Genomic DNA, 24857 nt, shown 5'->3' with positions numbered 1-24857 from the left:
GTAGACCCTAACAATCATCATGGCATTGGAGGAGGCAGAGGCTCAGAATAGCTTCTGTTTGGATACATTTTAGGCTATGCAGTGTTTCTGAACTCGTGCACTTGAGAGGACTTTTACAAATATGGCAGATTTCATCATTTGGAGGAAGAGACAAAATTGAGGACATTATAATAAAGTAAATGTGTTTGGGGGAAGTATGGTGCATTTCTTTCTCCTTCCCATAAATAAGATATTTCAACAAAATAAATTAGAATTTTGTGATACTTTGTTCCATTTTTAATCAAAATCTTTAGAAAGTGTCTAGTTTTAATTTTAATTGATTCATCATTGGTTGTCTTTTCTTTTGAGAAGAGGAATCTTGAGATATGATATAGTTCAGTAGTGCCTGTTATTCCATATTTTAGATTATCATTCAGTTTTCTTCAACTTCTTATTGACAGTTTGTCTTTGTGAACAATTTGAAGAAGAATGCTAAGTCAGGATTTATTATATGGAGTCTATAATTCACGTTAGGGCATTTCCAATTTAGTAGCAGTTTATTGAGCAGCACTAAGGAACTATGAATACATCTGTACTTATGGTGCCAGGATTTTTAGGACGTATTCTTCTTAGGTACTTAAGTGAAACTATGGTTTCAGTGTTATGTGATAATCTTAGACTTGCTCAATTTCATTACCAGTGTCTGGTTAATAAAATTTGCAGACAAGGCAAGAAGAAGCAACTAAAATTGCCTCATTCACCCCTTCTCCAAAAAAAACCCTAACAGTTTTTTTTGTGTGTGTACTACTTATAATCCACAGAATGTGCTGACCATATCATAAAGATTTATAATTGTTGGCTATGAAAATCTTTTCGGAAACAGATACAAAGAGGTATATTAATTCCATGTGGGCATATTAGGTCCTGTACTCAGTAGCCAAAAATAATTAAGTATAATCTTTCCTTTTCTAATAGCATTATCCAAAACTACTCCATTTGTTTGAAAGCTCTTCTTGGCTAATTAGAGGAAACAGTCCTGAAATTTTAAGTCACTGTGAGTGTTTGGCATCTTAAGTTCCATGTATTTAAAATCGAATCTGCAGTTTTTTCTGCTAAACTACATCTTCCCCGTCATATCCCTATTTCTGTTAGTGACAGAACTATTCTTTCAGACCTCAGAAGTTCAACCTTTTTTCCTTGTCTCTTCTCTGCTTTAAATTTAGATTCAAATCCTTAACATGTTCTTTGTTTCTTTTTTGCATCTTCAACTTTCTTTTTCTGAGATGGAGTCTCGCTCTATGTAGCCCAGGCTGGAGTGCAATGACGCGATCTCGGCTCACTGCAACCTCCACCTCCCGGGTTCAAGCGATTCTCCTGCCTCAGCCTCCCAAGTAGCTGGGATTACAGGCATGCACCACCACGCCCAGCTAATTTTTTGTATCTTTAGTAGAGACGAGGTTTCACCATGTTGGCCAGGCTGGTCTCGAACTGCTGACCTCGTGATCCACCCGCCTCGGCCTCCCAAAGTGCTGGGATTACAGGCGTGAGCCACCGTGTCTGGCCTCAGCTTCAACTTTCACATCCAATCTATCACTGTCTTGATTCTTTTTGTACGGTGTACTTGTCATTATATTTCTACTCTTACCAATACCACCTTAGTGTAGCCCTTCTTCTTTTTATGATAGTAAAATACAAATAACATAAAATTTACCATTTTAACCATTTAAAAGAGTACAATTCAGTGGAGTTAAGTACTTTCACAGTGCTGTGAAGCCATCACCATAATTTAGTTCCAGAACATTTTCATCACCCAGAAACCCCATACTCATTAAGTAGTTACTCCTCATTAACACCTCCTCCAAACCCCAGTCAGCTAATTTGCTTTTTGTTTTTATGGTTTTGCCTACTCTAGATGTTTCCTATAAAATGGAATCATACAATATGTGGTCCCTTGTGTCTGGCTTTTTTTACTTAGCATATTTTCAAGGTTCATCCATGTTGTAGCATGTATCAGTACTTCATTCCTTTTTATGGCCGAATAATCTATTGTGTGTGTATACCACATTTTATCCATTCACTTGTTGATGGATATTTGGGTTGTTTCTGCTTTCTGGCTGTTGTGTATAATGCTGCTATGAACATTTGTGTACCAGTTTTTGTTTAAAGAGCTGGTTCAGTTCTTTTGGGTATATACCTAGGAATGGAATTGCTGGATTATATAGTAATATATAATTACTATAATTATGTTTAACTTATTGCAGAGCCAGCCCCATTACTTTTCACACCAGTGTTTCCCAAAGTGTGGGACACTACCATGTACATTGATAATAACGTTTAGTATCAGTGAATTATTCTCTTCTTAACTTCAATCCCTCTGATTAATTAAATCAGGGGGAATATTAGTATTTTTTCATTGTATTTTGTTTTATCATTACATTTTATTTCCATGGCATGTATTACCGATTTTACATGTACAGTAGTGAAAGTTTACTTTTCATGTAAATGTACGTAAAATAAAGTGGTATACAGAGTTTCTAAAAATATAATGAAGATCAAACAGAGAAATGTTAAAAAAAATTGTAAAGATGATATGAGAATGCCTTGAAGTTTTGGAAATACAGACCTGAGATATTGCAGCTATTGCAGCAAATCCCAACTGATTTTCCTCCTCCACTCTTTCCCACTTTCAATCAACCATTCATGCAATTCCCAGAATATTTTCCAATGACTTTGATAGGGTCACTCTCTTCTTCACAAACATTTATTGAATCCCCATTTTGTACAGAGTAAAATTCAAGGTTGTTTATTTACAGTTTCATGTCCTTCATCCTTCCAACCAAACGAATCTAATTATGATTCCTAAAAATCACTTTATACTTCCTACTACTGTACATTCCCTTGTGTCATTCCTCTGCTGTAAATTCCTTTTCCCTTAGTTTATATTGCCATTCAATAGGGTCTGATATGCACCAGAAACTGTACTGTTGGCCTGGGCTACAGCGGCTTTCTTTTACACTTATGAGAGAGCAGGTATTAGGCACAGGAATCATTCATTAATTACAATTGCAGTAAGTAGTATGATGGAAAAATAGAGAGTGTTATGGAAATAAATAAATAGGACACCTAATCTAGTTGAAGCTGAAGTGGTGGTTTCAAAGGCTTCTTGGAGAAAAAGTCATTTAAGCTGAGACCTAAGCAATTAGTAGGCATTAGCTTAGTGAAGAAATGGGCAGAGAGAATAGTATGTGCAAAGGTACCAAGGTGGGGAGGATCTTGGCTCAAATATGTTAATTATTAATATTTCATATATTTATTTTGCTGTGAAGAACTTTAGGTATGTGTTTTCTTCTCAATAATAATGTACTGGCCTATAATATTTAATATACTTCTTACAAATACCAATTTATCATGCAGCCTTAACTCTGTGATTTTTTTTTTTTGAGGCAGGCTTTTGCCCAGGCTGGAGTGCAGTGGTGTGATCACAGCTGACTGCAGCCTCAACCTCCCAGACCCAAGTGATCCGTCCACCTCAGCTTCCCAAGTAGCTGAGGTTACAGGCATGTGCCACCATACCCAGCTAATTTTCATATTTTTTATAGAGATGAATTTTCGCTATGTTGCCCAAGCTGGTCTTGAACTCCTGGGCTTAAGCCATTCACCTATGTCGGTCTCCCAAAGTGCTCAGATTATAGGTGTGAGCCACCATGCCCAGCTGACTATGTGAATTTTTATTTTTAAAGAGACTTAAAAAAAAAATCACTGTAAGTAGTCAAAGATTAGATTCAAGTCTTTTTTTTTTTTTTGAGGTGGAGTTTCACTCTTGTTGCCCAAGCTGGAATGCAATGGCATGATCTCAGCTCACTGCAACCTCTGCCTCCCGGGTTCAAGCGATTCTCCTGCCTCAGCTTCCTGAGTAGCTGGGATTACAGGCACATGCCAGCACACTCGGCTAATTTTTTGCATTTTAAGTAGAAATGGGGTTTCACCATGTTAGCCATGCTGGTCTTGAACTCCTGACCTCAGGTGATCCGCCCGCTTCGGCCTCCCAAAGTGCTGGGATTACAGATGTGAGCCATCGCACCCAGCCAGATTCAGGTCTTAAAACTATCCAGGGAATTTATATGGAAGTCGCATCTCTATATAGATATTTATATAGATTTATATAACAATTTATTATAAATCTATATTGTATCTATAACCTATATAATAATGCAATATAGATATATCTGATTATAATCCTATAATAAATATTTTTATTTTTCAAATGTATGGGTGCCTATATAGAGAGTACTGCTATCAGTCAAGGCTTTTCGTTACATGCAGAGAAACCAACTCTGGCTATCTTAAGGAGAAAAAGAATTTAGTTGGAGGTTGAAGAATCCACAGGACAATGGAGAATAAGTCTTGGAAAATGGACAAAGACCTAAGGGAACTAGGTGATAGGAAGGACTAGCCGGAGTCATGCTACAGGAACACACATTGGGAAGACACTACTGTAAGACTTTCATTGTTTCTCCTGCTGCTGCCAGGCTTGAAATAATTTTCTTACTAATAGTATCTTTGTGATGCCAGCTGGAGTTCAAAGTCTAGGGTAGAAACAGCATGGCTGAGTCCTTGTTGTGGCTACAGGAGAGGATCTCCTGTCTTTGGCTTCTCTCTTTTGGCCTCCCACCAACACTCACATAAGGGATTTTCTCCAAGTAAGAAGGGGGTTTGGACTATCAAGACCCCCCAACGCCGACAAAAGAAACAACTGTCTTTCCCACCTACCCATTAAAATATATTTCTAAACAGTTTTTCATGATGACGGATAGGTGTATGTTTCTGAAATATAAGGCAAAATTGTTAAAGGCATCTCAAATGACCTGGAAAGTATATAGATCTTTTTTTAAAAAAGAAAGGTTGTGAGGTTGTGGTAGTTTATTAGAGAAAAAAATGACTTTGATTCTTTAAACTAGTCTTGAGTATACCTAAATTTTATAGTATATAGGCATGAACAAAGAAATTGATTAGATTATGTATTTTTCTAAGAGACAGAATTACAAAAAGTAAAAGTGATTGCTAGATACACATTTGCTTATTTTTCAACATTTTTCTTTGGTAGACAAAAACATTTTGTATTTCAAATGTGTCCAAGATATTGCTATCATTTATAGAAACGGATAAAAACAAAAAGTACAGTAAACACACATATCCTAATTGCTTCAAAACATCTCAATGAATAAAAGTTGAAAAACATCAAATTAAGACGGGTGCTACTAATTTGGTTATGAAATATGTGCACTTTTGCCAGTATCCCATAGCGTATAATTTTTTTCATAGTACATTTTATGAATTACATTTAATGAATTGGTTATAAAACAAACCAAATGATGCATAAGAATGTTTCCCTACATATTGATGTGCTACATGATATTTGGGGAAAGAAGTGTGTATTTGCATGAAAAAATGTTTGAGGAATGTTTTACTACACATAGATGCTTTTGACTTATAAGGGCTTGACTCCAGTAATAATGTCAATGTCTCCACTGTAACCACAGATAGTAATATAGCATAAAGATCAATACAGACAGATGACTTCTAGAGACAGAAATGTTCTCATAGTCACAACAGAATAGTTGTAAGCATCAAATCTAGAAGGTTCTCTAGCCTAGAAATGCATGAATGTATAATGCAACAAGTAAGAATGTGAAAGCACTTTGTAAACTCCGATGGTAACCAGCCTTTCTTAAGGTAGCTTTTCCTAGAAATCCATTTAATTGTTGGACTCCTTTGGGCAGTGGAATTCTGATTGTCATTCATTCAGGAAGACTGTGTTTCTGTTTTTGGTCCTTTCACCCACCTTTCATCCTTCACATAACTGTACAAAAGTTGAAAGTCACAAAACCATAGAAAAGTCTCAGTTTCCTACTGTAGAATTCTTGTCATTTCAGTAGTCACAGTTAAACTTGTTCTAGGTTTTTCAGATGCTCTTTTCCAGGACTTCATATGTTTTGATATTTTTAAAAATTCTTTCTTTCAACTTTCTGGAATAAGAAAACAAGAGTTTTATTTACTTGGGCTGTTCTTGTTTCCCCCAGGACATCTAAAAACATGTAGTAAGAAGGGGAAGCTGTTACAACCAAGGACCCCTTAACAGAATATTTCACACAGGATCATAGCAGAATCTTTCTGTAGTTGTCCACATTATTTTCTTTTTCAAAAGATCTGTCTTGGATAAAACAGATTATAACATGGGAGTACTCTGGTAACTTACTTTGATTATAAGCCTTGCTTGCTTCGATTTGGGATTTAGGCATCGTTGTCCTTTATTTTCTTTCAGGGTAATACTGTTAAAAGAACATACATAAGAGTCTTAAAGTTTAGATGCAAATACATAAACAAAAAAGCCTGCACCATTGTCATCTTCAGCAAGTTCATTACTTACATCACTTCTATTTTGTCACAGTTGTTACTTGGGTACATTATGGAGGCTTTCTCAATATCTGCCACTTTCACTGCTTTTACCCCAGGGCCTATGCAAAGACAGCGTCCTCTTTTGAACATGGGGAAGCCTAGAATAGATCATAGCATTAGTTAGTAATGCATCTGATTGCAACAGATGGCTGTGGTTTATAGCTGGTGGTGAACGTGAGCAGAATTTTCATTAAGGGTAAAGATAGTAATTTGTCAAATAGCACTTAACACAACTGTTACTGGGAAAAGTTAAGTAAGATGTTGATTATTTTCTCATTAAATTAGTAAGCAAATCGCTAACAAATGGGAAGCATGAAGGAAGTTTATTGGAGGTGAAGCTTGTTTTGCCCCCTTGATTTTATCCTCAAATATTTTCCCAGGAAGCTTGTTAACATGATCGCTATATAAAATCTTCTTAACAGACATTTAAAACTGTTGCTAAAGGCTTTTGCCAGATATTCTAGCCAAATCAAAAATTCCATGAAGTTCATAATTTCTAGTTTCAATAATCATCTCTAGTATCTTAAACATGTCCACCATTTCTGTGCTAAAGCTGTAGTAACTTCTAATCTGTGAGATTAAATAAAACTTTATCATGTCTTTTAGGATAAAAGTGGAAGAAAAGACATTTGAAACATTAGAAAAGGAACTTATAGGTTGAGAAATAAAAAGTACTGCATACCTTGAACAACTGTAGCACACAATATCACAGCCAAGGCTATAGCCATGCCCTTCACACTCATGTTTGTTTTTTGCTGTTGCTGCTGGTGCTGCTGCTGCTACTTCAGCTTTGCTGCTCTTCTTGGAAGGAGTAGAAATGCTGAACATGAAAGGAAATTGATAATTGGCATATATAGAGCATTTTATACACCAGCAATCCTTTTATGGCACAGGAATTTCCCTCTTTGAGTCATGCACCTTTCCTGCTTCCAAGAGTTTCTGTTTTGTTCTCTTCTAAATGTTACTGTCCCTTCCTATTTGCAGTAGTGTTGAAAGTGATAAGAATGTGAAAGCACTGTGAAAACCCAGATGGTAACCAGCCTTCTTAAGGTAGCTTTTCCTAGAAATCCATTTAATTGTCGGACTACTTTGGGCAGCGGAATTCTGATTGTCATTCATTCAGGAAGACTGTGTTTCTGTTTTTGGTCCTTTCACCCACCCTTCATCCTTCACATATCTATACAAAATAATATTCTGAAAAGCTTTTTTTTATTATCTCACTTTTGCTTTTCAGTCCAAACTCTTATAATAGGTAAGGCCTATATTATTTGACACCAGATGACCTTTATTCAATTTCATATTTTTACCTGTAAATGAGTGCCTAAAGAAGTTTCCCTGTATTTCTGTATTTATGTCCATATTGTTTTGCATTTTCAACAATTTTTACTTTATATATTTTATTTTGTTTTGCTTTATTTTATTTTTAAATTTAATTTAATTTTATTACTTTATTTTATATTTATTTTATTCTGCAAAGCTTTCATTATAGGCAGATGGCAGGGGGCTCAGTCCTTCTTGGCAGCTACTTTCCTCATGGCAGCCAGGACGTTGCTCAGCTCCTCCTGCCTTCTCTTGGCGCAGATGTTTGTCCCTACCCTTTTCTTGATGAATTTGAGGGCCTGTTTGACCTTGGAGACCTTCAGTAACTCCATGCCACACCACTCATTAGGGGTGAAGCCACACACCTCTGGGATCATGTCCCACACAAATTTAGTGAGTTTGGTCAGGCGCCCACAGTGGCTGTGCCTGGGCTTGCTCACATTCTTGGTCACCTTGTGGCCCTTGTTGAGGCCCACAGCTATAGGGTAGTGCAGTGTCATGGCTGCTGCCCTCCAATGGTGGCCATGGTGGAAAGCTACTTTATATATATTTTAGCACTGTTACTTAGTACATGAAGTTGTATGAGTTGTATTAGGGATCATAAAAAAAAGTGATCCTCTTTGCTCATGTGATAGTTTTACCTCTGAGATTCTACTTTGATGTAATTCCTATTTTTTTGTCTTTATCTTTTCCTCTTAAGCTTCCTAAATCTTTGTTTTAAGTGTGTCACTTGTAGATGTTTAAGAAAATCATATCAAAGGAGCTTTCTAATGGGTAAGCTTAATAAAATATATTTACTGTATTTTATATTTTATAACTGGTAATCTGTAATTTTTAAATATATATAAAATATATAAAATATATTTTATATTTTATAACTGGTAATCTGTAATTTTTAAAATGCTTCCTTGCTGATTCTTTATGTTTTCTTTGATTTCTTTCTAACTTTAAATATATTTTATTTAACTTTTTGAAGCCATTTTTGTTTTTTTTAATGAGATGGGTCTCACTTTGTCACCATTCTGGAGTCGAGTGGCACAATCATAGCTCACTGCAGCCATGAACTCCAGGCCTCAAGCAATCCTCCTGCCTTGGTCTCCCAAAGTGCTAGGATTACTGGGATGAGCCACGGTGCTTGGCCTTCCTTAAGTAATTTGAAAGGAATACATTGTTTTACATTTTGATATTAATTCTTAAAATTCTTTAAAAAGATTTTTACCTGAATTTTTCTAATTATTTACATCAACCGTCAATAATATTTTTTTAGCTCCTGTCTTTGTAACATGAGAAAATCACTGTAACTTTCTTTCAAGAATTTTCTCCTATTTCCTAGTTTTACCAATAAAAGTTGGTATAATTGGGGAATTTATAGCCAGTTTATTACTTTTAGATTATTATTTCATCTTATTCAACTTCTTTTTTTGAGAATTATCATTTGCATTTTATCTTGAAATTATATATTTATTTAGATATAATCCTGCATTTAAATTCTTTAACAACCATGACTAGTCTTTAAAACCTTTGAAAGTTTTTACAGTAGTCCCCCATTAAATGAGAAATTCTAGAAATAATTCATAAGTTTTAAATTGTGCACTTTTCTGAGTAGCATGATGAAATCTCACATCATCTTGCTCCATCACTTCATCCCATCACATAGACATTTTATCATTTCACAGCATCACTAGAAAAGTGAGTATAGTACAATAAGATATTTGAAGAGAGAGAGACTACACAGTCACTTAACTTTTATTACAGAATATTGTTGTAATTGTTCTATATATTAATGTTGATGCTCTTACTGTGGCTAATTTATAAATCAAACTTTTTTATAGGTATATATGTACAGAAAAAAATACAATATATACAGGGCTCAGTACTATCTGCAGTTTCAGGCACTCATTGGGGGTCTTGGAACATATCCCCCAAGGATAAGGTGAGGGGGCTACTGTATTTTAATTAATTTCCAAGTAGCTGGAATATTCTTTCCTTCTTTTCCATTAATTCATTTAACATATGTAAAGAAAGACTAATTTTCCCTCAGGAATATGGGTAAAGTAAAAGGAATGTGTTCTTGGAGCTCGTAAATCCTTATCTGTTATTATTTTTTAATGTTGCTTTTCATTTTCTCAGCATTAGAAACACAGTAGAGCATAGTTGTTAATAGGGAAGGCTCTAGAGTCAGCCTGTGTTCAAATCCACCCTTGATTATTTATTTATTTATTTATTTATTTATTTATTTATTTATTTATCTTTGAGATGGATTCTTGCTCTGTAGCCCAGGCTGGAGTGCAGTGGTGTGATCTCGACTCACCACAGCCTCTGCCTCCTGGATTCAAGCGATTTGCCTGCCTCAGCCTCCCAAGTAGCTGGGATTACAGGTGCGCACCTACATGCCTGGGTAATTTTTATAGTTTTAGTAGAGATGGTGTTTAGCCATGTTGGCCAAGCTGGTCTTGAACTCCTAACCTCAGGTGATCCTGCCGCCTTGGCCTTCCAAAGTGCTGGGATTACAGGCGTGAGCCACTGTGCCCAGCCCACATTCAGTTATTTATGAACAAGTTATCTCAACTTTTTTAGGCTGTTTTCTCATCTATAGACTGAGGATAATAATAGTACTTTTTTTTTTTTTGAGATGGAGTCTCTCTGTGTCACCCAGGCTGGAGTGCAGTGGCATGATCTCGGCTTACTGCAACCTCCGCCTCCTGGGTTCAAGCGATTTTCTTGCCTCAGCCTCCCAAGTAGCTGGGATTACAGGCATGTGTTACCACGCCCAGCCAATTTTTGTATTTTTAGTAGAGATGGGGTTTCACCATGTTGGCCAGGCTGGTCTCAAACCCCTTTTTCATAGGGCTGTTATAAACTAGGTATTAAAAGAGGTAATGCATATTAATCATTTAGAAAAATATGTAGCACTCAAAATGTATTAACTGCTATTATTATTATCAGTGTCCTTTCCTGAATTGGCATACCACATCTAGCTTGTTTTCAGCTGTTTTTCAGCATTAACACAAACACAACCACTTAATAAAAGATTAGTTGACATTGTTATAGCATATAAAAATATTTTAAATTATAATAACCATGAATATAAAAATAGCATACTAATCATAAAAATCACTTACAGAAAGTGCATGAATGCAACAGCATAGTTCAAATAATATAGACAAACAATAGTGAATATTTCTGCTTACTAGCTAAAGTGTTGTCATATAGCTTTGGTGTAAGACAATTTCTTAAATAGGGATTCTTAATTTTTTAAAAAAGACCCTGGAAATTGATATTATTAAACATATTTTTACATTATACTATTTTAAATAGAAAATAGACATAATTCAAATTTACATAAAACAAGACTAAACTCTTCCTTTTGCCTTCATGTGTGAATTACTACTTAGCTGTGTAGAAAAACTGTGGATCACAATTTTCTCCTTCAGTACTCTGCTGGGAGTCTTGGAATGTATCCCCCAAGGATAACAAGGGGACTACTGTATTTTATTTTCTATTGTTTTATTTTCTTCCTTACTGCAAAAGTAATATCTGATATTTTAAAAAAACATTAGAGCTGGGCATGGTGGCTCATGCCTGTAATCCCAGCAGTTTGGGAGACCGAGGCAGGCAGATCACTTGAGGTCAGGAGTTCGAGACCAGCCTGGCCAACATGGTGAAACTCTGTCTCTACTAAAGATACAAAAATTAGCCGGGTATGGTGGCTCATGCCTGTAATTCCAGCTACTTGCGAGGTTGAGGCTGGAGAATCACTTGAACCCAGGAGGCGGAAGTTGCAGCGAGCCAAGATCACGTCACTGCACTCCAGCCTGGGTGACCCAGAGAGACTCCGTCTCAAAAAAACAAAAAACCAAACATTAGAAAATGTGTAATAAGAACCTTACCACCAGAGATGACCACTGCTTTAGTTTTCTTCCCTCTGGATGGATACGCACATACACTGGATACACACACACACACACACGCACACACACACACACACATTTCGCCTAACAAGTTCTATATCAGACTATATCAGGTTCTCCCCCCCGCCCCCACCATGTGTCAGGGACTATGTAGATACTTCAGAAGGAGACAGAGGAGAAGACAGGGAGAAAAAAAAATTCTTCCTTTTTCTCTGTGAAGAAGACTACTGCATAATCTTCCTCACGGAGGCTGCTGCTTGTGTATGACCCTAGAGGAGGGGGCTATCCCTCCCCCGTGTAGACACATCTTTGTCTGCTTTTCCTCAGAGCTAAATCACAGTTTGAAAACTGAGGGAGGTTTATTTAGTTCTTCACTTCTTCAGGTGATAGATCCAAAATTATGCAGAGTAAGGAGAGGGATTGGTTTTGTGCTGTAACCTTTTCACTTCATCTCCTTGAACCACAAAATAAGCCTAATTAGGCTTTAGCAGGTGCTAATATGGATGCTCTCTCCTTCTATAACACTCTCTCCCTCTTTACTGCTCTTCCTCCCAGTGTTCCTGCCTTAGAGTGTCCTGGAAAGCACTACCCTTTTCTATAGTAGTTCATTTATTCATTTACTCATTCATTCAGCAAATGTTTATTTTAGATGTCTGTCACATGTCTGGCACTCTTTTGGGTATTAGAGATAGAACAGTGAACAAAACTCACCAAGTCCTTTCCGTGTGTTCCAAATTTCAAACTTTCTGCCTTATTGTAGAAGTTAGTCTGCCTGATTTCTGCTGGCTTTGTAGATGTGTGGGGTCAGACGTGTCTTCAGGATTGTGACTTGTTCTGGCTCTATACTCTCTGACATTACATGAGGAAGATTACCTTCTTTCACAGCATCCCCTCATCTGGTGAGCCTGAGAGATCCCTATTTTTTATATTTGTATAATATGGTTTTTCTAGCATGAAAATGCACTTTCCTCTCCTCTTTTGAATCCTTTCCTTCCTTTAAGTCTTGATGTCTTCATGAAGCCTTTTTCATTATATCGTGGTATCTTCTTGTCCTTTATACTTTGTAGAACTTACTGTCTTTTCTAACTTTATCCAGTAGAAATACAGTGCAAGGCATGGACATAATTTTAAATATTCCAATAGCCACATTTAGAAAGTAAAAAGAAACAGATGAAATTAATTTAAATATATTTTCTTTAATTAAGCATGAAAATATATTATCATTTCAATGTGTAATCAATGTGGATATAAAAATGTTAAATGAAATATTTTACCTTTTATTACTAAGTCTTCAAATTGAACTAGCTACATTTCAAATGCTTGATAATAACATGTGTTTAGTGGCTACCATATTGGACAGTGAAGGTCTAGTTATTCATTTGGCATGTATTATATACTGACTCCATACTTATTTTAAACTAAAGCTGAGGTTGGAGAGGCAGAAAGATAACTGTCAAACTCCTGTAAATTTCCCTAGTTGTTTTCTTCTTTCTCTAAGTCATTATATCTCATTGCTCTTTTTCTTTGATTAAATGCAAAAAAGATCAGATACATTCTCTGTGTTCTTAGCAGTGTTGGCCTTTTTTATTGTTTCCAGAATTGGACTACTTTATTTTATTTTCCCAGGTTCACCCACTTAAATAAGTTTTGCTTTTAATTTAAAGACATAGGAGCATCCCAGGAAATGATGGAATCTAGTTTCCATAAGTAATCACCCTTTCAGCTTAAAAAATCTGTAATCTGTGCTTCATCTGAAATTTTATTAATGCTGCTAAGTTAGCCAATTAATGTAGAATTTTAAAATGTTTCCAAGTTAAAAGAGATTAATGTAAGCTATTTAAAAATAATTTCCAACTCAGCATTCACCAGGTCTCTGAATAATATATTGCCTGACAAAAGAAAAAAGGTAGTATCAAGGATATTTTATTCAGTTAAGTTAGTGAAAAGTGGGTTAGAAATGGAAACTAATGTTTCCATTTATTATAAATAAGTATGACTTAAAAGAATCCTGTTTTGAGTGTTAGAAGACAGATGACTCACTCCTAGGGAAGAGGTTGCCAGGCATGTAATAGACACCTGAAATAATATAGATAGACAGAACAGATTAATGTAGAATCCTAAACTCTTAAAAGTGTGTCCGGAATTGGTGGGTTCTTGGTCTCGCTGACTTCAAGAATGAAGCCACGGACCCTCGCGGTGAGTGTTACAGCTCTTAAGGTGGCGCCTCTGGAGTTTGTTCCTTCTGATGTTTGGATGTGTTCGGAGTTTGTTCCTTCTGGTGGGTTCGTGGTCTCGCTGGCTGAGGAGTGAAGCTGCAGACTTTCGCGGTGAGTGTTACAGCTCATAAAAGCAGTGTGGACCCAAAGAGTGAGCAGCAGCAAGATTTATTGCAAAGAGTGAAAGAACAAAGCTTCCACAGTGTGAAAGGGGACCTGAGCGGGTTGCCACTGCTGGCTCGGGCAGCCTGCTTTTATTCTCTTATCTGGCCCCACCCACGTCCTGCTGATTGGTAGAGCCGAGTGGTCTGTTTTGACAGGGCGTGATTGGTGCGTTTACAATCCCTGAGCTAGACACAAAGGTTCTCCACATCCCCACCAGATTAGCTAGATACAGAGTGTCGACACAGAGGTTCTCCAGGGCCCCACCAGAATAGCTAGATACAGAGTGTCGATTGGTGCATTCACAAACCCTGAGCTAGACACAGGGTGCTGACTGGTGTATTTACAAACCTTGAGCTAGATACAGAGGGCCGATTGGTGTATTTACAATCCCTGAGCTAGACATAAAGGTTCTCCACGTCCCCACCAGACTCAGGAGCCCAGCTGGCTTCACGCAGTGGATCCCGCACCAGGGCTGCAGGTGGAGCTGCCTGCCAGTCCTGGTGCCGTGTGCCCACACTCCTCAGCCCTTGGGTGGTCGATGGGACTGGGCACCGTGGAGCAGGGGGTGGCACTCGTCAGGGAGGCTTGGGCCACACAGGAGCCCATGGAGGGGGTGGGAGGCTCAGGCATGGCGGGCTGCAGGTCCCGAGCCCTGCCCTGTAGGAAGGCAGCTAAGGCCCGATGAGAAATCGAGTGCAGTGCCAGCCCACTGGGGGACCCAGTACACCCTCCGCAGCTGCTGGCCTGGGTGCTAAGCCCCTCATTGCCCGGGGCCGGCAGGGCTGGCCGGCTGTTCCGAGTGTGGGGCCCACCAAGCCCACGCCCACCCAGAACCCCAGCTGGCCCCCAAGCGCCGTGTGCAGCCCTGGTTCCCACTGGCGCCTGTCCCTCCACACCTCCCTGCAAGCTGAGGGAGCCGGTTCCGGCCTTGGCCAGCCCAGAAAGGGGCTCCCACAGTGCAGCGGTGGGCTGAAGGGCTCCTCAAGTGCCACCAAAGTGGGAGCCCAGGCAGAGGAGGTGCCGAGAGCAAGCGAGGGCTGTGAGGACTGCCAGCACACTGTCACCTCTCAATCCCCCCTCTAAACAGGACACCCCAACTGCTGTTGGGAATTTGGCCGATGACCACTCTAGCTACTTCCTGCTGGATAGGGGTGAAGAAGGGGCCCTGCAGTTGTAGTGTCCTTCAGAGGGGAACTCTCTAGGCCAGGGGTAGTGCCAGCGGGTCGGTCCAGGGGTCCTTGGTAGAAGTTGTTAGTTGAACTCATTTGGGATTCCATTTGTAAGACCATCTGTAGCTTGATGGCCTCGATTCTAGAGGAAACAAATTTGACAGGAAGGTTAAAAATACAGGGCCCAAAAGCGAGTAACAGCAAGATGGCTGCCATGGGACCTAGAAAGGGGAGAAGCCATGTTGCCCAATTCCAGAGATTGGTATAAGAATTTGAAAGGTGTTGTCTGATTTCAGAAGCCTTTTCCTGTAAATGCTGGGCGGCATCTCATACTATCCCCGACTGGTTAGTGTGAAAACAACATTCTTCCCCTAAGAAGGTGCAGAGTCCTCCTTTCTCAGCAGTGAGGAGGTCTAGGCCTTGGCGTTTTTGGAGAGTCACTGCTGCCAAAGAGTCTATTTGGGATTGTAAAGTAAGAATAGATTTCGTTATTTCTTGCAAACTGTCTGAGAGGCAGATATGGGTTGAAGATCCACATAAGTAGAATATGCCTTGGCTAGGAAGACAGAAATTTACCCTGGCTTTTAAAGGAAAAGGGTACACTGTTTTTTCTTTACTACTTCCATCTCTCTCTTTCTCTCTTCGACTTCTTTGTCTCTTCCTCTCTTTTTAACTCTCTCTTTGACTTTCTGTGTCTGTCCCTCTTTCTGACTCGTTTTCTTTGTCTCTGTTTCTGACACCCTCTTTAACGTTCTGTCTCTCTGTCTCTTCCTCTCTCTGTCTCTTTCTCTGACTTTCTCTTTCTTTCCTCCTTGCTGGTCTTTCCCTACCTCTGCCAGCCGCTTATGCTGCTGTTCTCCCCTCTCCTTCCCATTTTGATGGCTTTGGTAGTGTAAGACTCCCACCTCTTTGGGTTCCTGCACCATGTGCAATAACTCCATAACTTCCCTGTGGCATCCAGCGGGGGTTCCCAGAGGTTAGGAACTCCCATTCTTTCCATATTGCAGCATGGGCATGTAGGATTAGATAAGCATACTTGTTATCTGTATACACATTTATTCTTCTTCCCTTTCCCAGTTCTAAGGCTCGGGTAAGTGCCACTAGTTCTGCTAACTGGGCACTGGTCCCTGGGGGAAGAGGCTTGCTTTCAAGTGTGGTTACATCACTATGGCGTAACCTGCCCTTCGTATCCCATTCTCCACAAATGAACTTCCATCGGTATATAGGTTAAGGTCAGGATTAGTTAAGGGGACTTCTAAGAGATCATCTCGGGCGGCATAAGTCTGGACTATAATTTGTTGGCAGTCATGCTCAATTGGTTCCCCATCCTCTGGGAGAAAAGTGGCAGGGTTGAGGGCCACGCACGTGCGTATTTTAAGCACCAGTCCCTCAAGGAGTAGTGCCTGGCATCTAAGAGGCGGTTGTCTGATAGCCATAAACTTCCTTTGGCACCTAGTATGCCATTTACATCATGAGTAGTCCAGACAGTGAGATCCTTTCCTTGTATTATTTTGATAGCCTCTGACGCTAAGACGGCCGCTGCTGCAACTACCCTTAAACAGTGAGGCCAGCCTTTTGCTACTACATCAATTTCCTTACTTAGGTATGCCACTGGTTGTGGGGTTGTCCCACGAGTCTAAGGACTCCAAGAGCTATCTTGGCTCCCTCTGTGACGTATAAAGAGAAGTTCTGTCCTGTGGGAAGGCTTAAAGCTGGAGCTTGTACTAGAGCCTGCTTTAAGCTTTTGAAGGCTGTTTCTGCCTCTGGTTCCCTTTCAACTAGATGAGTATTTGCCCTCTGGGTTTCCTTGATTAGAGTATAGAGGGGCCTGGCTATCTCGCTGTATCTGGAGATCCATAGTCAGCAAAAGCCAGTAATTCCAAGGAATCCCCGCAACTGTTTTAATGTCTTAGGGTGAGGATAAGCCAGTATAGGCTGTATTCATTCCTTGCTGAGGGCCCTGGTCCCTTTGGCTAAGATTAGGCTTAGATATTTAACCTGCTGTAGGCAAAGCTGGGCCTTCGACCTAGACACCTTGTACCCTTGATTAGCCAGAAAGTTCAAGAGATCCAGAGTAGCCTGCTGGCACGAGGCTTCCAAACTGGCAGCCAAAAGTAAATCATCCACATATTGAAGGACCAGAGTGCCTGGACTTGAGAAGTGGCCTAGATCTTGGGCCAGTGCCTGACCAAACAGATGAGGGCTATCCCTAAACCCTTGGGGCAAGACCATCCATGTAAGTTGGGACATGTGGTCTGTGGGATCCTCAAAAGCAAAGAGAAACTGGGAGTCAGAGTGCAGGGGAATAAAGAAGAAGGCATCCTTGAGGTCCAGAACCGTGAACCATTCTGCTTCCCCTGGTATTTGAGAGAGCAGGGTATAGGGGTTGGGTACAACTGGATATAGAGGAATTACTGCCTCATTAATGAGTCTAAGATCTTGCACTAGTCTCCACTGACTGTTCGGTTTTTGTACTCCTAGAACTGGGGTGTTGCAGGGACTGCTGCATTTCCTCACTAAGCCTTGAGCTTTTAAATGTTTAACAATATTCTGTAATCCTTTATGAGCTTCAGGCCTTAAGGGATATTGCCTTTGATACGGAAAAGTGGTGGGATCTTTTAACCTGATTTGGACTGGGCAGGCATTTTTTGCCCTTCCAAATTGTCCTTCCAATGCCCAGACTTCAGGGTTGATTCCCTCCTCAAGTAGGGGACAGCAAATGGGTAACTTTTTCCCCATATTCATGTAGATAATAGCTCCAGCTTTGGCTAATATATCCCTCCTTAATAAGGGTGTGGGACTTTCAGGAATAACAAAAAAGGCATGTGAAAAGAGCAAAGTCTCTCAATTACAACTGAGGATGTGGGAGAAATACCTGGTTACAGGCTGTCCCAGGATTCCTCGGGTGGTAACGGACCTTGAGGATAGTCATCCAGGACAGGAGATTAACCCTGAGAAGGCCGCGCCAGTGTCCAGGAGGAAGGCAATTTCCTGGCCCTCAATAGTTAAACATACCCGGGGCTCAGTGAGGGTGATGACATGAGCTGGCACTTGCCCCGGGCACCCTCAGTCCTGTTGTTGCATCATCTGGTTGAGGGCTTCTGACCCAGGGAACCTTCATCCTCTGGGGCAGTGCACCTTCCAGTGATTGCCTCAGCATAGTGGACATGGACGAGGGGGCAGCTTGTTTCTCATTGGACAATCTTTTTTAAAGTGTCCTAGTAAACCACACTGATAACAAGCCCTACCAGGTGATTGGCCTGCTCCATTTTCTGTCCTCTCTGAACCACCAAGGCTTGTTTGTCCGAGGGCCATGACTAAGGCTCTGGCCTTTCTCTGATCTTGCTTTTCCTTTTGGGCCTGTTCCTCTTGGTCCCTATTATAGGACACCGAGGTTGCCAGGTTTAATAATGCCTCTTGATTTTGTTCAGGGCCCAGGGCTTGCTTTTGGAGCTTTCTCCTGATATCTGCGGCTGATTGGGTAATAAACTTATCTTTTAGAATCAATTGACCCCTGAGTGATTCAGGTGACAGGGGAGTATATTTTCTTAAGGCCTCTCATAGCCGCTCGGGGAAGGCAGAGGGATTTTCTTCCTTTCCCTGAGTTATGGCGGATATCATTGAATAATTCATGGGCTTTTTTCTAATTCTCCTTAGTCCTTCTAGAACACAGGTCAACAGATGTTTATGACTCCAGTCCCCATGATCTGAGTCAAGGTCCCAGTGGGGATCCATACTGGGGATGGCTTGCTGACTGGTAGGGAATTTGTCCCTTTCTTCAGCTGTCATTCTATCATTTACTTGACTAAGATACCGGGTATCTCCAAACTCTCGGGCTGCAGCTAAAGCCACATTCTTTTCATTAAAGGCCAGGGTTTGATCTAACAGTGGCATGACATCTCTCCAAGCGAGGTCAAAGGTTTGCCCTAGACCCTGTAGGACATCTATGTAGGTACATCTGTGTACCTATCAGGATCATCTGAAAACTTCCCCAGGTCTGCCTTGATCTGTTTTGAATCAGAGAGGGAGAAGGGGACAGGTACCCGGGTTGGGCCAAATTCCCCTCCCCCTACAGCTTGAAGGGGACATAACCTATAGCCCGGGCGTTTTTATGGTCGTTTGGAGATTTCTTTGCTTATTTCCTTCTGGGCAGGGGAGATTAGAGGAGGATTATCACTAATAGGAAGGGGAGCTATAGGGAGGCTAGGATATGGGGGTAAGCTGAGAGGTCCTCCTGTAGGATGTAAATTGTAAGCTTTGCATAGTTGTGTATTCTCCCTCAATGAAAAGAAAGCTTGGACATAAGGTATTTCACTCCATTTCCCTTCCCTCTTACAGAAAAGATCAAGCTGCAGGATAGTATTATAATTTGTACTTCCCTCAGGTGGCCATTTTTCCCCATCAGAGAGAGAATATTGGGGCCAAGCCATAGTGTAGAAAAAAATGAGCCACCTCTTTTTCAGGGTTAGTGGGTCAAATTGGTCCCAATGGCTTAGGATGCATTTCAGGGGTGAGCCTGTTGATGCATGAGTGTTTCCCATCTGAAAGACAAAACCACCCGTGGTTTTGGTTTATTTTGTTTCTCCCCCTGCCCAAGAACCCACAACGGTCCCTGGACCCTGCTGATTGGAATAGTTGCGCTCACCGATGCAGCAGCAGAAACAACCCCTGCCCAAGAACCCGCAACAGTCTCTGGACCCTGCTGATCAGAACAGTTGTGCTCACTGACGCAGCAGCGGAAACACTAGTTTTCCTCCCAGACCACATGGAGGACTGAGGAAGGTCGGATTTAGTGGTCCTTACCAATGCATTCTCGAAAACCTGCACCCTTGCCTGTCTTCCTAGACCACAAGGAGGACCGACCACGAAAAATCAGATTTAGTGGCCCTTACTGATGCATTCTCAAAAACCTGTTAGAGTCCTAAGCATTCTCCTGTTAGTATTGGGACTTTACCCCTGCCCTATAAAGATGTTATGCCCCAAAAATGAAGTGGAGGGCCATACCCTGAGGGAGGGAAGGGATCTTCAGGGTTGGAAGAGTGACACCTTTTTCCTCACTTATATGAATAGGAAGGATACAATTTCTGAGGCTCCCCATATCCTAGCTTCAGGAATAGCTTTTGTTAGGCCTGTTAGTCTCAGGAGGGATCCTAAAATTCCAGGTAGTCCCCACTATGACGGGGCTTTGGGCAAAAATCATGTCTTTCTGATTGGTGAGCCTGGGTGCCTAAAGAAGGTAACAGAGTCCTGGAGTTTATACTATAAATCATTCTTATAGGAGAAACTAGAAAAGCACCAGGGACAGGTAGCAATTTTTAGAAGTGGGTCTAACCTCAGAGAAGACAGGCGAGAGGAAGTTTGTCTGGCAGGCATTAGGACCCAGGTGGCAAGGGTGAGGATAGATAGGATAGATGGGTGAGTCTTGCTTGGGCGACATGCTTTTGAGAGTGCCGCTCATGGCCGCAGGGTCAGCCAACATGTTTTCGGGACCCTGGAGCTGCATGGCTTTCCTCTCTGTCGACCCTCGGCTCAGCCCAGAAGTACAGGAAAAGCGGAAGCTGGTTCTAGGCAAACCAACGGTCCCAACTCCAAAGAGTCAGGGGTTGTTAGAGAGCCCTTTCCCAGACAGCCTGACACCCGTGTCTTTAGTCCGGCAGCCACACTAGTCTCTTTTAACTGGCCAACAGGTGCCCGGTATTTAGCCCCCGAATTCTAAGGAAAAATAGGACAGAATAGCAAGCGAAAGGGGTCTGATGGTACTCACTGCTTGGCGATAGGCGATTGTCTCACCGCTCGGCGATAGGCAATGGTCTTACCGCTCGGCGATAGGCGAAAGTCCCTTCGTGGTTGCCAAGATGTGTCCGGAATTGGTGGGTTCTTGGTCTCGCTGACTTCAAGAATGAAGCCGCGGACCCTCACGGTGAGTGTTACAGCTCTTAAGGTGGCGCGTCTGGAGTTTGTTCCTTCTGATGTTTGGATGTGTTTGGAGTTTGTTCCTTCTGGTGGGTTCGTGGTCTCACTGGCTCAGGAGTGAAGCTGCAGACCTTCGCGGTGAGTGTTACAGCTCTTAAGGCGGCACGTCTGGAGTTGTTCGTTCCTCCCAATGGCCTTATGGTCTCACTGGCTCAGGAGTGAAGCTGCAGACTTTTGCGGTGAGTGTTACAGCTCATAAAAGCAGTGTGGACCCAAAGAGTGAGCAGCAGCAAGATTTATTGCAAAGAGTGAAAGAACAAAGCTTCCACAGTGTGGAAGGGGACCTGAGCGGGTTGCCATTGCTGGCTCGGGCAGCCTGCTTTTATTCTCTTATCTGGCCCCACCAACGTCCTGCTAATTGGTAGAGCTGAGTGGTCTGTTTTGACAGGGCGCTGATTGGTGGGTTTACAATCCCTGAGCTAGACACAAAGGTTCTCCACATCCCCACCAGATTAGCTAGATCCAGAGTGTCGACACAAAGGTTCTCCATGGCCCCACCAGAATAGCTAGATACGGAGTGTCAATTGGTGCATTCACAAACCCTGAGCTAGACACAGGGTGCTGACTGGTGTATTTACAAACCTTGAGCTAGATACAGAGGGCCGATTGGTGTATTTGCAATCCCTGAGATAGACATAAAAGTTCTCCATGTCCCCACCAGACTCAGGAGCCCAGCTGGCTTCACGCAGTGGATCCCGCACCAGGGCTGCAGGTAGAGCTGCCTGCCAGTCCCGGTGCTGTGTGCCCGCACTCCTCAGCCCTTGGGTGGTCGATGGGACTGGGCGCCGTGGAGCAGGGGGTGGCACTTGTCGTGGAGGCTCGGGCCGCACAGGAGCCCATGGAGGGGGTGGGAGGCTCAGGCATGGCGGGCTGCAGGTCCTGAGCCCTGCCCCGCAGGAAGGCAGCTAAGGCCCGATGAGAAATGGAGCGCAGTGCCAGTGGGCTGGCACTGCTGGGGGACCCAGTACACCCTCCACAGCTGCTAGCCCGGGTGCTAAGCCCCTCATTGCCTGGGGCCGGCAGGGCTGGCGGGCTGCTCCAAGTGCGGGGCCCGCCAAGCCCACGCCCACCCGGAACTCCAGCTGGCATGCAAGCCCACGCGCAGCCCTGGTTCCCACTGGCGCCTGTCCCTCCACACCTCCCTGCAAGCTGAGGGAGCCAGCTCCGGCCTTGGCCAGCCCAGAAAGGGGCTCCCACAGTGCAGCGGTGGGCTGAAGGGCTCCTCAAGTGCCGCCAAAGTGGGAGCCCAGGCAGAGGAGGTGCCGAGAGCAAGTGAGGGCTGTGAGGACTGCCAGCACACTGTCACCTCTCAAAAGTACAGTAGTATAGTACCTGATGCTCTTTTATAAAGGGATTTAGGCATGCCAATGACTTTAAGGAGCTGCCAGTGGATTTTTTTTAAGAGCTCTTAGTAGAATACTACTGTGAGTTTCTTATAATATTATTAAAATACCCGTCCCAGAAATGAGACAGATTCTGCAGGCTATATTCAAGGTAGCCATTAGGCACTGGGTAAGGCTCTTTTTCCTCAAAACTTGGAGTAAATTGTATAAATAACATTAAAATCATTAAGACGTTGAGGAATAGTGCATGTTTTAATGCCATTGAAAAGAGTTCCAAAGTGATGATGAATTTTTTGTTTGTTTTAGACCTGCTCTATCACTCAGGCTGGAGTGCAATGGCGCGATCTCGGCTGACCGCAGTATCTGCCTCCCGGGCACAAACCATCTTCCCACCTCAGCCTCCTGAGTAGCTGGGACTATGGGCACACACGTCCACAGCCAGCTAATGTTTTTGTATTTTTGGTAGAGTTGGGGTTTTGCCATGTTGCCCAGGCTGGTCTTGAATTCCTGGGCCCAAGTGGTCTTCCCACCTCAGCCTCTCAAAGTGCTGGGATTACTGGCATAAGCCACTGTACCTGGCTGACAATGAATTTTAAATAAGGATGTTTCTGAGTTTAGGTTGTATCTCTCTCTTTTTTTTTTTTTTTTTTGAGACAGAGTTTCGCTCTTGCTGCCCAGGCTGGAGTGGAGTGCAATGGCGCAATCTCAGCTCACTGCAACCTCTGCCCCTGAGTTCAAGCCTTTCTCCAGCCTCAGCCTGCTGAGTAGCCTGGATTACGGTCGCCTGCCACCACGCCCAGCTAATTTTTTTTGTATTTTTATTAGAGACGGGGTTTCGCCATGCTCACGCCTGTAATCCCAGCACTTTGGGAGGCTGAGGTGGGCAGATCACCTGAAGTCAGGATTTTGAGACCTGCCTGGTCAATATGCTTTATCTCTTTCTGGGACTTTGACATAAGAAGAGATTTCCAAAGGTTGTATTCTGCTAATGCAGTCTGGTATTTGAGAATGAGATATACCAGTGCTCACATTTTATAAGGATGACTTCATCCTTGATATGTGCTACCCCAAACATTGCAGTCGCAAGTGCATGCACAAAATAAGGGCCAGTTTTCAGTGACTACCCTATCACCATACGGACCTTCTCATGCTTGAGAGAGCCACTGGTAGCCATCTACCTTTCCTTTCCTTGTCAGTATAAATTTGGGGGATACAAATATAATTTTGTTACATGGATATATTGCATAGTGGTGAAATTAGGGCTTTTAGTGTATCCATCACCAGAATAATGTACATGGTACCCATTAAGTAGTTTCTCATCATCCACCGCCCCCAACCCTTCCAAGTCTCCACTGTCTATCCTTCCATACTCTATGTCTATGTGTACACATTATTTAGCTCCCACTTGTAAGTGAGAACATGCGTGTACCCAATTTCTTTTTTCTTTTTTTTTTTTTTTTTTTAAGACAGAGTCTCGCTCTGTCACCCAGGCTGGAGTGCACGGGCACGATCTCGGCTTGCTGCAACCCCTGCCTCCCAGATTCAAGCAAACAGATTCAAGCAATTCTCGTGCCTCAGCCTCCCAAGTTGCTAGGATTACAGGCCTGTGCCACCGCACCAGGCTAATTTTTGTATTTTTAGTAGAGACGGGGTTTCACCATGTTGGCAAGGCTGGTCTCAAACTCCTGGTCTTAAGCCATCCACCTGCCTCAGCCTCCCAAAATGCTGGGATTATAAGCATGAGCCCCTGCACCCAGCTGGTGTGTACCAAATTTCTGACTTTAAAGGAAGGGCAGTTATTTGTTCCCTGAAAGTTGAGCACAAAAAGAAGAAATAAGCTTTAGTTTCCAGTGATTAGGGATTTGAAAAATAGTTACTGGTAGTTCAATTTACTTTGTTTTTTAACTATGCCTGTTCATGCTGATCACATACAGGTTATCTCTATCTTGTTACTGGAATTGGATTGTTTCTCATTGGCTTAATTAAATTTATTGCACAGGAAGAATCTTCCTGGAACATTTAAGCTATACCTGATTTATTAACTACAGCTCTGTCATTTTCTTATAAATTAATTAAGAGTTTGATCTACCATTCCTCTTCTGAAAAGAAAACAGTGTTTCTCTACCTTTTTGGTAGAAGAGTTACTAAAAAAAACCAGCTATTATTTGTCTCTTTTTTCAACCTGGCAAAGCACAGTATATAAATATTGTTTGTTTTATCTATAACCAAATTTAATTACCTTGGAATATTACTTTTTGCCAAGTCTACTGCCAAGTTAATTTTATTAGGGTATAATTAACAGTCGTCAAAGAAAAGCTACTTAAT

General features: G+C 41.8%; 3 protein-coding genes across 8 annotated transcripts in view; 1 reads left to right on the top strand and 2 right to left on the bottom strand.

Moving 5' to 3' along the window:
* ART3 (ADP-ribosyltransferase 3 (inactive)) overlaps positions 1–24857 on the top strand; it is a 101670-nt gene that overhangs the window by 17708 nt on the left and 59105 nt on the right. The gene's annotated exons all lie outside the window — the stretch shown is intronic.
* On the bottom strand, positions 4985–7314 carry CXCL11 (C-X-C motif chemokine ligand 11). Of its 2 annotated transcripts, none has more exons than XM_003832299.3 (4): positions 7118–7314; positions 6407–6533; positions 6236–6308; positions 4985–6005 (listed from the first exon to the last, which is right to left on the bottom strand). In XM_003832299.3, the coding sequence occupies exons 1-4, from the start codon at positions 7176–7178 to the stop codon at positions 5982–5984; spliced, it is 285 nt and encodes a 94-aa protein (XP_003832347.1). In that variant the 5' UTR covers positions 7179–7314; the 3' UTR covers positions 4985–5981. The 2 variants fall into 2 exon arrangements, with proteins under 2 accessions (XP_003832347.1, XP_014200131.1); XM_014344645.3 differs by having other exon boundaries at positions 4985–6001.
* On the bottom strand, positions 7470–8449 carry LOC117979973 (large ribosomal subunit protein eL36-like). The gene has a single exon (XM_034958642.3). It carries the CDS (start codon positions 8253–8255, stop codon positions 7941–7943), a length of 315 nt encoding a protein of 104 aa, XP_034814533.1. The 5' UTR covers positions 8256–8449; the 3' UTR covers positions 7470–7940.

This window comes from Pan paniscus, chromosome 3 (genome assembly GCF_029289425.2).
Source record: "Pan paniscus chromosome 3, NHGRI_mPanPan1-v2.0_pri, whole genome shotgun sequence".
Classification (NCBI taxonomy): domain Eukaryota; kingdom Metazoa; phylum Chordata; class Mammalia; order Primates; family Hominidae; genus Pan; species Pan paniscus.
Note: the sequence above shows the minus strand (reverse complement) of the source record. Positions and strands in the feature narration are given on the sequence as shown.